The 12,118-nt window shown below is 56.6% G+C and overlaps 4 protein-coding genes and 1 non-coding gene across 5 annotated transcripts; 4 read left to right on the top strand and 1 right to left on the bottom strand.

Annotated features, from left to right (window-relative positions):
* Positions 1–81: 81 nt before the first annotated feature.
* On the top strand, positions 82–1,761 carry J3D65DRAFT_632303 (2-dehydropantoate 2-reductase). Its single transcript, XM_066801006.1, has 3 exons — positions 82–318; positions 387–453; positions 514–1,761. The coding sequence occupies exons 1-3, from the start codon at positions 290–292 to the stop codon at positions 1,516–1,518; spliced, it is 1,101 nt and encodes a 366-aa protein (XP_066653109.1). The 5' UTR covers positions 82–289; the 3' UTR covers positions 1,519–1,761.
* A 582-nt stretch (positions 1,762–2,343) lies between these two features.
* On the bottom strand, positions 2,344–2,451 carry J3D65DRAFT_t105. The gene has a single exon. It is a non-coding gene; the product is annotated as a tRNA-Val (tRNA).
* Positions 2,452–4,254: 1,803 nt separating this feature from the next.
* J3D65DRAFT_632301 (L-galactose dehydrogenase (L-GalDH)) lies at positions 4,255–6,064 on the top strand. Its single transcript, XM_066801005.1, has one exon. It carries the CDS (start codon positions 4,613–4,615, stop codon positions 5,891–5,893), a length of 1,281 nt encoding a protein of 426 aa, XP_066653108.1. The 5' UTR covers positions 4,255–4,612; the 3' UTR covers positions 5,894–6,064.
* Positions 6,065–6,707: 643 nt separating this feature from the next.
* On the top strand, positions 6,708–9,371 carry J3D65DRAFT_647092 (protein SIP5; the record flags this gene model as incomplete). Its single annotated transcript, XM_066802320.1, has 4 exons — positions 6,708–7,103; positions 7,150–8,311; positions 8,336–9,110; positions 9,263–9,371. 4 exons carry the CDS (start codon positions 6,708–6,710, stop codon positions 9,369–9,371), a joined length of 2,442 nt encoding a protein of 813 aa, XP_066653107.1.
* A 1,986-nt stretch (positions 9,372–11,357) lies between these two features.
* J3D65DRAFT_605092 (uncharacterized protein) lies at positions 11,358–12,005 on the top strand (the record flags this gene model as incomplete). Its single annotated transcript, XM_066798327.1, has 1 exon — positions 11,358–12,005. The coding sequence occupies one exon, from the start codon at positions 11,358–11,360 to the stop codon at positions 12,003–12,005; it is 648 nt and encodes a 215-aa protein (XP_066653106.1).
* Positions 12,006–12,118: the final 113 nt, after the last annotated feature.

The following is a 12,118-nucleotide window of genomic DNA, read 5'->3' as shown; positions in this document are numbered from 1 at the left end:
TGTGGCCTGATGCTTGCCTACTGACGGCCTGGTGAGACGGGATGGTGAGAGAGCATCTCCGAATCATCTCCCGAGGTCCCGTCTGAAAGTCGTCACTCCACGTGATGGTCTCTCTCGTTGTCAGTTGCATCTGGTCTGCTGCATCGCAGTCTATGAGACGCCACATTACAGCTTGAATTTCTCCAGGCTTTGTCAAATTTTCATTTCTCCAGTCTTCCAGCCTCTGTTTGTAGCGTTCTCAACCAACTCGTCGCAAAAGCCCTGTTTCCTTTGAGATCTCACCTACATCATGGCATCAGCCGAGCGGTCGGATGCAAAGTAAGATGCGCATTATTCAACTCTCTTTTGTCTGCCGACATCTGGACCCATGCTAACAACCATGCCAGGCCCATCCATATCCTCTTCGTCGGCGCTGGCGCAGTAGGCTGCTTTTACGCATCACGACTTCATCACGTGTGTGCCTGACCTCTGATATCAACTCGACGGCGAGCTCTAACGAAATCATTGATGTAGCCATCTAAAAATATACACGTCTCCCTGGTCGCGCGCTCCAACTACCCCGCCCTCTCGCGCTCCGGCATCGAGCTCGAAACGCGCAACTTTGGCAACTACCACTTTGCGCCGCACGCCGTCTATGCCTCCATCGACGAAGCGGCCGCGGCCACGCCGGCGTCGGGATGGTCCTACGTGATTGTGACGACCAAGGCGCTCCCGGACGTGACGGACGACGCGGCGGCAATCGAGCCCGTGGTTGGCGCGGGCGCGACGTGCATTGTGCTGATTCAAAACGGAGTCGGCATCGAAGAGGCGCATCGCAAGCGTTTTCCACGCAACCCCGTCATCTCAGCCGTCACGGTCATCTCGGCGGAGCAGGTGCGGCACGGCGTCGTGAGGCAGAATCGCTGGACGCGCATCAGCATGGGCGCGTTTACAGACGGGCTGGGCGCGGACGAATCGACGCCGCAGCAGGATGAGAAGCATCAGCTATCGCAGCGCGGCGACGCGTGCGTGCGCGAGCTCGTGCACCTCTTCAACGACCTGGGCGGGCTGCGCGACGCCGAATTTTACGATGAGGTGTCGCTGCAGCAGGTGCGGTGGCACAAGCTGCTCATCAACGCCGCCTTCAACCCGTCGGCGATTCTCAGCGGCGGCCGCGGCAACGCAGACATGGTGACGGACGCGGAGCTGCGCGCGCACCTGCACGGCATCATGGCCGAGCTCTACGACGCCGCGCCGCGCATCCTCGGCCGTCCTTTTCCGGACAAGCTGGCAGGGCCCGACGCCATTTTGAAGAGCACCGAGCGCAACAAGGGCGGCAAGCCGAGCATGCTGCTTGATTGGGAGCGCGGCCAGCCACTGGAGTTGGAGGTCATTCTCGGCCTCCCCATCCGCATCGCGCGCCAGAGAGGCGTCGAACTGCCGCGGTTGCAGACGGTATATGCGTTGCTGAAGAGCGCGGTGCGGGAAAGGGATGCGCGATTGAAGGCGGAGAAGGAGAAGGGAAGCCCGAAGCTGTGAAGCTCGCCATGAGTTGCTATCTTAAAGATTGATGGAAAGATGGATTTCGCTAGCCAATCCCTCACCAAAAACGAGGGATCGCATTACTCGGTCTGGAGCGGTTTTCCACCTCCCTCGTCTGTTGTGTAACAAGTGAAGAGGTTCCTCGTCGTGCAATTACACATTCGACCCAGTCTCCACCTTCATCCCTCATCCGCCTCGAACAATCAAAATGTAGATCTATTGTCTTTGTGACCACCACACAATCTCAAGTCTTCTTTGTCTTGTGACTGGAGCCAAGCACCGCCTTATCATGACAGCCATCCATCTCTCGCACGTTCCTTTATCTTTAAGTTTGTCAACCCTCCTCTCTGGCCCCTCGCTTGTCTAGCGAGCACATCGCCCCACCTTTTGGTGCTTAAGTATCCGAAAGACGATAGAAACGCCTACAAGACCAAAAAAGCCTTAGTGGTAGCGCGTGTTAATGACTAGACATATTAGAAACACGGTGAACTCAAGGCTGAGGTAGCTTTAAGCCGTGATCTGCATCTTTAAATATTCGCGAGGACGAGGGTAAGCGGCTAGAATTCAATTCGCAGATAGCAGTGTGAACCAAAAATGAGCAAGCAGGTCTCACACATCATACCCAGTCCGACAAACACATAAAAGGGGGAGGAGAAGGGGGGAAAGGGGGTTTTGTGTCGACACTTACACCCCATTCTATTATTGAAGCCAGAGAACCCCCTTCCCTCCCTTTCCCCGTTGTGATATGGCTTCTCCTTCGCCTTGGGATCCGGCAAAAAGCAGGCTCGGCCCTTTCTCGCCGGGATTGTGGTGGGCAAAAAGTACGGGATGCGAGACTTGAACTCGCGACCTTCAGTGCTCTGACACAAGCTCCAATTGCTCGGAAACTCGATGTTAGACTGACGTGATAACCAACTACACCAACCCCGCTTGTGAATTGATGGAAGAGAGATGCTTGTGACATTATATAAATCATAAAATAAGGGGCTTAGGAAGTTGACACAGCTTCTCCGTGCCAGGCGGCGAATTTGCGGCAGCCGGCGAGAAGGAAACGCTGGAGTAAAGGCATAACCCCAATGACAAAGGGTAGGACTAGTGGGTGGAAAAGGATGGAAAAGAAAGAGGTGAAACAATAATATCAACGTGGAGCTACGAGAACGCGAGGGCGTCTTCCCAGCTACAATCCGAGTCGCACGCGTCGAGGACCGTGCTAGACAAAGCGGAAGAAGACAAGAAGAGGTCTGTTCGTGATGCGGAAAGTCTGTGGGGTGGAAGTGATGGTGTTGGGTAGTTGAGTTGTGTCGCGGAACCGATCGCGCTGCTCAACCACCAAATTCTTTCAAACCCCTCGGACTCGGACTCACGCAGATGACCGACCGCTTGAAAATGAGGAGGATGGTAAGGGGTGAAGTCAAAGGAGGAGTGCAGTCTTCGAAACAAAAGGGGCAAACTCGTCCTATCAAAACCACCATCCCAGCAGCTTCGCGCATTATCAAGGCATGACTGTGTAACCGGCCACGCGCCGAGACGCGAAACATGGCCCGCCACAGCCACGGATCTCTCCCGCGCCAGACAAGAATACCAAGCAATGGACCAAGCTAGCGGGGGTGCGCGAGCAAAGCTTACTCGAGATTGACAAACGGACAATGGCGCAGAGGACTCGTCACATCTGTCTGATCCACTACCTTCCGCTCAAGACACCAAGCACCACCCGATGTTGGCGGAAAAGTGACTGGCTTGGCTTGATCGTGGGCGAGGCTTACAAATGAGTGCAGAGGCGGTGTTACTCGACGGGGTGTTGCTGACGCCATAGATCGGACTGCAAGATGACGCACGTCCGCCTGCAACGCGCTGCTGCGTGCGATAAAGTGGTCTGGCATATACCTTGCTTGCTGGCTGCTCTGGGAGCTGGCAGACCGCCAGCGTATCTGATCTAGCAGTCGGAGAAGGAGACGGAGCCGAGTAGAAGGACGTATGCTCGAGCAGTTTGATTTTTGACTCGGTGAAGATTTGGCGACTAATGCTGAGTTGGACTCGAGCTTGCCGCGAGATGGAGGATTTGCAAAAGTGACGGTAAGCTCTGTGAATATTTCGAGCAAGTTTTGCAGGCTCTCTTGTATTCTATCCTGCAGCGATAGGAGCCTCCCGCAACCACCACAATCCCGCCGGCCAGGACATGATCTACACACTGCACGTTGCGCAATCCCGCCATAGCAGACAGCGTGTTGGTTCCCCCACAACACCATGTTTGCGCAGCACCCGATCCATCCCGACCCGGAGCGGCGCATGGCATTCAGACTCCAGCAACGACAGTCTGGGCCAGCGCCGCATCCATCTTCTGCGTGGCAGATAGTGCTTATAGCCAAGTCCGAGGCCCAATTCGATGAGATGACTATAGTAGCCAACCAGCCAGCCACGCATGCCAGCCGTTGGCGTCGTGTCGACCATGGCAGTGTCGATCAGGGTTCTGTGTTCGGTCGGTTGCCGAGCTGAACCTGGGAGGTTGTAGATGGTGGAGGATCGGGGCGGCCGTGTTAGCAATCACAAGCGCCATGGAAGCAAAGCGGGCCCAGAGCGGCCAGCCTGGCCAAAGTCGGTGCCGCGTAGAATCATGAATTGGTGGATTGAAGACGCTGATTGCGGTGTGGTTCCTGCATTAGCGCGGCCACGACATTTCATCTTCAGGCATCAAATAATCAAGCACGTCAACGACTTGAGCGCGATCGGCCGAACGTCTGGGCTCGCTGGCTGGGCTGTTGGCGGACGGCGGACGGCGGACCTCGCTGCCATGTCTGCGCGTCCCTCTTCTCTTCTTTTCAGGGTCCGTCTCCCTTCTCGCTCTCTCCGGCTCTCTGGATTGTCTTCAAACGCCCGGCCTCTCAGAAAGCGTTCCCGCTGCTGCACCCGACAACACCTTGAACCTTCTTTTCCATCCCCAGGCCGCCCGGAAGAGCCTCATCGATTCTGCCTCGACTCGCGACAATAAACTTCAGCCGCCAACCTACCTCTGCAGCCTCACTCGCCCATTGGCTCACGCCCGCCCTCGGTCCTGCTGCCGCCTTACTCGCCATCAACCGTAAAATTCAAAATCATGTCCCTAGCAGCAAAAGCAAAGACGCCCTTGTCGGCCAGCCTGCCGCCCCTCATCTTTGGCACCGCCACCTTCAACCACCAATACAACAAAGATCCCTATGCGCTCGACACTGTTGGACTCGTCCAGTCTGCGCTCGAGTTGGGCATTCGCGCATTCGACACCTCGCCCTATTACGGGCCCTCCGAGTCATTGCTGGGCGCCGCCCTCGCGACGCCCTTTGTGCGCGCGTCGGTTCCGCGCGAGGAATACTTTCTGTTGACCAAAGTTGGTCGCGTTTCCTCGGACGAGTTCGACTACAGCCCGGAATGGGTGCGCGCATCGGTCGCACGGAGCCTCGAGCGGCTCAGGACACCATACCTGGATGCCGTGTATTGCCATGACGTAGAGTTCGTGAGCGAGGATGAAGTGCTGGGTGCCATTCGCGAATTGCGCCGGATTCGCGACGAGACGGGGACCGTCAAGTACGTAGGGATCTCTGGATACCCTGTCGACACTTTGTGTCGCATCTCGGAGAGAGTCCTCGGTGAGACTGGAGAGCCGCTGGACATTGTTCAAAACTACGCCAACTTTACCTTGCAAAACACAACACTGGCAACCAAGGGAATAGAGCGGCTGGTGAATGCGGGCGTCGACGTGGTGCCCAACGCCAGCCCTCTGGGCATGGGTCTATTGCGGAGAGAAGGCGTACCGGTCGGCTCCATGGGGGATTTTCACCCGGCTAGTAGAGAGTTGCGCGCTGCGGTGCGCGACGCTTCCGACTTTTGCGACAAGTACGGGGAGAAGCTCGAGGTCCTCGCCATCCGCTTTGCGCTCGAGACTTGGCTGCAGACGGGTGCGCTTGTTGGATCTCTTGGCGATCCTGCTTCCGGAGTGCCGCTGACCAGGGAGACGATTGAGCAAGTGGGCGGCAAGAAGCTGGGAGTGAGCGTCATTGGCGTTAGCAAAGCTTCCGAGCTGGAGAAAACCATGACGGTCTGGAGGAGCATATTGGATGGGCTGGAGGATGGCCAGGGAATCGCCGACCGCGCTGGTCGCTGGCGGCGAGCCCACGAGTGGAGTCGCAACAGGAAGCACGCCGTCCAGATCTTGGCCGAGGGCGTGCAGGAATGTCTTGGATCTTTTGTCGACTACACGTGGGAGTCGCCGTCGGAGGGCTTTGTTAGCAAAAGGACGACCAAGAAAGCGGTCACGGAAGTCGAGTCCGAAGCCCCATGGCCAACTCCTGCAGCGAGCCCGGAGCCAGAAGCCGCAGACATGAAAGACCTGCCGCTGCGTTGACGGGATTACGTGTACACGATAGATACATTGCGAACGGCGCTGGTGGAGTGTGGAGTTTTGGCATGGGATCGCGGTTCGGGAACAATTCAGTCTTTATGACGAGTGGCATGCGGTCGCGTGAGAAGTGATCACGGGGGTGATGCAGCGGGAGCAGCGGAGGGCGACATGATGCTATGCTGCGAGGCCACCCAGACTGACGTAACTGAAGTCGAATAAGGGCGAGCCGGGATGATGATTGAATGATGATTTGATTGTAGGGCGGCGCTGCAAAGCGACCAGGTAATCAAGGCACAAGCACGGGAACAAGGCCGGACCCGGCGCGCCTTTCACACAGCTTCAGACTCGCACAACCCAAGACAAGACAAGACAAGACCAGACGCACGCATCCAACCCACGGCACCCAATTTTCGAAAAGCACGCCCCGCGAATCCTGTCGCAAAAGAAACATTCTACGAGGCACAGCAGAGGCCGCCGTCGCAGCTGGAGCCAGCGCACCCGCTCCCGCATCCATCCAGAGCCAGTCCTCGGCCCGTCCACAACAAGCCTCACTCATCCTCCACCTGCCTCCCCGCCAACCCGCCAACCTCTCACCGTTACCACTACCTTACCTCTCGCAACTTGCACAAGCTCCGGTCGCTCACCCAATTCGACCACACCCACGATGCGCCGCGGATGACCAACTTCCCCTCTCGCAGTCCTGGTGACACTCGAGCCATCGACCTGGGTCCCCCGCTTTGCTCGAGCTATCGAATGTTTACCTGTTGAAACTCGATCCCTTTCCAACCACTCCGACTTGTAGCTCTGGACCTCCACCATGGGTAACAACTCGAGCAGAGAGGGTCGTCCCACGGCCTCCGTCGGTCATTCAGGCCACTCCAGAGCTGGCGATGCTTCGCACGCCGCCACCTCTCACTCGTCGCACGCCTCTGGCGATCGCATCTACTCGTCCCGCACCGGCCGCGGCAGTGGACCCGACCTATCGTTCCTGGGCATCGGCCCTGGCTCCAGTAGAGATCCTCCTGAAGGATACACGCGCCGCGAAACCAAGGCCGAGCGCGAAGCTAGGAAGCTTGCCAAAGAGCGCGAGCTAAGGGAAAAGGAACGCGAGCGGAGCATGCAGGAGGAGGGCGTAGACGGAGGATATTTAGTTACATTGGGAACCTACACCGGAACAGAAGACTTTAACAAGCAAATCGTCAGACAGCTCATGGTATGTTCAAACGCCTTGTGACTGGGCGCACGGCTAACGCCCGCAGATTGAACGTCGGATAGCGCCCTTCTGGAAAGGACTCAACGACCACAACGACTCATGGGCTGAACATCAACTGGTCGCTGCTGTTCGTGGCATGCCGATTCCTCCTGCAGACGAGGTTCCTCCGGAATTGGAAAACAAGCCATCGGCGCATGCCAGTCCCAAAGCCTCCGACACGAACCTCAATGGCCTCATGGTCCCCATCACTGCTCGCTCCCCCTCTGCCACCTCTGACACTTCAGGACGTCTTTCGCCCGGATACGGAGGGTTTTCGCTCCCATCGCCAAGCTCGCCTGCCGGTAAAACAACCTCGTCCAACCCCTTCATTCGGACGCGCGCAAAGACCCTTGCGGCTCTCAGCACCACGTCCAAGAACAACTCTCAAGCTGACATGACTCCTCAAGAGATCATGTTGCCCAAAGATCCCTACGTGAACGGCCAGCCAATAGAGGCATTCCTTTACAAGGACGCATCCGAGTGCCCCATCTGTTTCTTATATTACCCTCCGTACTTGAACAGGACAAGATGTTGCGACCAACCCATCTGCTCCGAGTGCTTCGTGCAGATTAAACGTCCTGATCCCCATCCTCCCGAACACCATGACCCAAACGATCCCAGTGCCTCGCAGGAGCCGCAGGATGATTGCATGTTGATTTCCGAGCCTGCCGCATGCCCATTTTGTGTACAACCGGAATTCGGTGTGACCTACGAACCTCCGCCATTCAGAAGAGGGCTGGCTTACCAGGGCCAGCTTTCTCACCCTTCCGCCATGTCATCTTCATCTTCGCTCAGCTCTCCTGGAATCTCTGATGGAGAGGGTGCACGAAAGCGTGGAAAATCTCTTTCTGCCAACTCTCCTGGCGTCATTACAACCGACATGATACGACCAGACTGGGCCAAGAAGCTCAACGACGCCCGCGCGCATGCGTTGCGCAGGTCCGCCGCCGCCACTGCGCTACACAATGCAGCCTACGTCATTGGCAACAACCCTTCAGAGAGCCGAGGGTTTGGCCTTGGCAGGAGAAGAAGAACCTTGTTCTCTGGAGACAGTCCCAACAGCAGCGGCCAAGGCACCCCGCGGAACGGCTCGAGCGATCCGCTGACGCAGCTGCTGTCAAACACGAGCAGAAGCGGCGACAACCATGAAAACCCTCCAGGACGGCATAGTTCACGTAGGACGAGAATGGAAGATCTCGAAGAGCTCATGATGATGGAGGCAATCAGATTGAGTCTAGCGGCGGAAGAGGAGAGAAAAAAGAAGGAGGAAAAGGAGGCAGCCAAGCAAGCCAAGAAGGAGGAAAAGAAGAAGGCCAAGGAGGAAAAGAAGATGACCAAAAACACGCGCAAGTCTGGTTTCTTCCCCGTTGACGTGCCCGAGGATGATTCATCACAAGCTGGTCCGTCCAGCCAAAACGATTTCAAGGGTAAGGCCATTGACAGGTCGGGCGTCGGCTTCAACCCTCTGAGCGAACCGACCTCCACCGTTGGCTCCTCGTCGGCGCGTATTGATCCACAACGCCATCTCGAGGAAAGCCGCGCTCGCATCCACTCCTCGCAGTCCTCCAACGCTCCCGACGTGACAACTCCTCCCTCACCCCAAGACTCTCAAAATGCGCCCTCTCACCGGACAATGCTCCGTCAGCTGTCCAATGCTTCTTCTTCCGGATCTTCATTTGCCGAGTCCGAATCTGAGCGCGACTCTGTTCGCAACAATGGTGCACCTGGCATTGCATCAGGATCCTCATTTGAGCCTTCACCCAACGCCTCGGGCCTGAGCCTAGGTACAGGTAACAACAGTCCGGGCGATCCCGCCTTCGCTGCAGAGACGCCGCCTGGCGGAGGCGCGGGCACAGAGCCCATGTTCAACTTTCGAAGCTTGGCAGCAGTGATTGGCAACGAAGAGGAGCGAGCCAAGAGTGGTGGCTCTCGGAGGAACGAAAATACAGAACACATTGAGGACGTTGGGTCGCCGTCTCCGCCAGCCGAAGAACATTCAACGCCTCTCGATGAATCGCCGAAGCAGCTTCCCAACGTCCCAGATATCGCCGAGGGCAGCAGTACACACAACAATTCAGAAAAGGCAGGTGACTTGACGGGCTCGTTGGAATCTCCCCAAGCGGATCAAGAGCCTCTCACCCCTGTCAGCGCCGTCCCTCCAGTCATCATGACGACACCGGCGAGCCCGCCCGACAACCCGAGCATGGCCGCCAAATCCAACGCCCTTGAAGCAGATGGCGGACTGCCCCACAAGGGATACAGCGACGTACGAGTAGATGAACATGCACAGGAAGGAAGGGAAGCCACGCAGTAGTAACAGCAAGTAGTAGATTTGATGGGGCACATTGCCCATCGGCAGCAGCAGTCAGTCAGTCAGCCAGTCAGTCAGCCAGTCAGTCAATACATTGTCGGTTCGGTCGGGGTTGGTCCGGGATTGGCTTTTGTTTTTCCCCTTTGCCTGCGTTTTCCATTCGCACTGCGTGCTGAATTTTCGAGCGGGATGCCTGGAATAGGACGGGACGGGATGGAATGCTTTGCAGTCAGCCAGCTGGCCGGTCGGGCTCATTACCGTATCATGATTCATCATGGTCTGCTTTTTGCTTATTGTTGTTCACCACTCTTCTCCCTAGTCCTATTTTGCCCCGCCTCCCACTATTTTGAGGTGGTGGTGTCGTCTAGCGTGCTTTTTCTCTCTTCTCTTCTACATATGCCTTGCCTGTTGTTGCTTTTGCCATTGCCATTGCCAATGATGTCATCCGTCCGTCCTCATTGTGTGCACACCATTCACTGGGGGGGGTTTTCTCTGCCTTTCTTTTGTTGTGCGGTCCACCAATATAGTTTGGCACTCGGGCGCATTTGTCCGCATTGCGTTGAGTTGCGTCGTTTCGCCCTCTCACTATCCATGCTCCAATGAAGCAATCTCTACTGCCTACAAGCGTCCTTAGCATTGGCAAATGTGGTACTGCACATTTGAGTTTCTTCGATCTGTCCTTTTCGCCATGCTCGCGTTGTCCATTGTCGGCAGGGACTGCAATCTCTACGCCCTGGGTCTGGAGACTGCTCCCCAAGCGCAGCTGTAGTAGCGGATGAACGCTCCCTATACGCACTCGTATTGCCAAGAGGTCTGATTTCTCTCGGCACCCACTGTGCTGGAGCAAAGAGGAATCAAAAGGGGTAGTGGGAAGCATGATAGCCTAGGCTCGGTGCTCATTTGTCAACTTCAGGGTCGACAATTAGTCTGTCTATCTGATAGCGGTGGAAGGGTGTCAAGACGGAGGAAAACAGGCGGAGAGGTGGAGAGATTTGAAAGTGGAAATGTAAACGGAGAGAAGAAAAAAGCAGTCTAGCAGTCGCATCTTCACCAAACGTTATGCCAATTCCGTGTGAATTTCCACGGCAAATGCGTTTTGAACGACTAAATGAGTGGACTCGCTGCCACCTGTCTCATCACCTCTCTTTGCTTTGTTTCGAGGCTTTTCGGTCTCTTCGCCGTTGTTCAGATAAAACAAAGAGTGCAAACGAAGAAGCCGTGGGTGCCTGCGTGCTGTTCTGCCTGCGCACGTTGTTTGCTACTCCTTGCCGGCGACATCACAATCCCGCCTTCTCTTTGTTCTCTTTGTTCAGTTGCAGTCGTTTTCGCGCCATTCTTTTCGTCATTGCTGCAATGCATGTCTGCATGTGTGAGGATTTCCGTTGGCCCAAACACTTTGCTCCGTCTTGACCTCGTCTGCATTGTTGCTTGATCTCGTCTTCCTAAGCTGGCGTAGACAGCCTGACAGGACAAACAAACACGCAGCGAACTACCCAGGAAGCCGGTAAGACAGACGGGCCAACAGTTCCCTACATGCGTTGTCTGTCTGGCTGGCAAGCTGGCAGTCCCACGACCAGACCAGAGGCAACGAGGAAGAGACAGTTCGGCGTGTCCAGCTAGCATCATTGTTGTGCAGCAAAAGCAGACAGACAACGAGAGCAAGCGAAAACGCAGCAGTCACTTCACATGATATAAAACCAGCGGTGCCGGGCAGCTTCCAGGTTCCCCTACACACTTCGTCAGTCAGCGTCCATCAGCGTCCTTGTTGATCTCTTTCCACTGGACTTCCCGCTCGACTGTTCAATTCTTACTCGACGAACTTCACCGGCTTCATCAAGACACTTGCCTCTGACCCCCATTGCACGCAGCATCTCAGAAAGCGACGCCATCATCGAGCCAAAGCCATGAGCAACAACGACAACTCTTCCTCTTCCGTTCCACCGACAACCAGAAAACGGCGCAACCGTCGTCCGCGCTCGCCCGACGCAGCCGCAGCTCTGTCCGGTAACTCTGGCACATCCGGATCCGGTTCTCTCCACTCACATCTTCAGCCGTATTCTCTTCCACCGCTCGCTCCGCGCGGCCACGGCCAAGGTCAGGGTCAACATTGGCAAAATGGTGGTGGCAGCGGTCTGCACCAGACGATCCACAACCACTACCACTACAGCCCGTACGGAGGCCACAACGGTAACGGCAGTGGCGGCAGTGGCGGCGGCGGCGGCGCCGCCCCGTCTGCCGCAGGATACGGGCCAGGAACGACGGCCGCGATGGTAGGCCTGAGGGTAGATCGGCGTGATTTCGTCTGCGGTCCCTCTGTTGGTCCAGGGAGCCAAGGATACGGTTTTCCGGTTGCGCAGTCGAGTTCGAGTTGGTATGGCCCAGCTCCTGGAGGGCCGGGTCATCCGGGGTGGTATGGGCAGCATGGCTCCGCAGGTGGAGGGGGAGGTGGTGGCTCGCAGCAGGGTGCTAGTGGGAGCGGTGGTCCTGACGGTGGTCCTGACAGTGGTTTCGTTGTCGCGCTCGGATGGGGGAGGTCGCCGTACGGGGCGTAGATAAGGGCGAAGATGGCTGCATGTCCTGTCTAGCGGGTACGCGGAGGCGAAAGCGACGTGCCGGTTGAAGGGGGAAAGGCGACGGAGTTAGGGGGCAGTGGCATCTGTTTAAG

Source organism: Phyllosticta citribraziliensis (assembly GCF_038025025.1).
Source record: "Phyllosticta citribraziliensis strain CPC 17464 chromosome Unknown J3D65scaffold_9, whole genome shotgun sequence".
In the NCBI taxonomy this organism is placed as follows: Eukaryota; Fungi; Ascomycota; class Dothideomycetes; order Botryosphaeriales; family Phyllostictaceae; genus Phyllosticta; species Phyllosticta citribraziliensis.
Note: the sequence above shows the minus strand (reverse complement) of the source record. Positions and strands in the feature narration are given on the sequence as shown.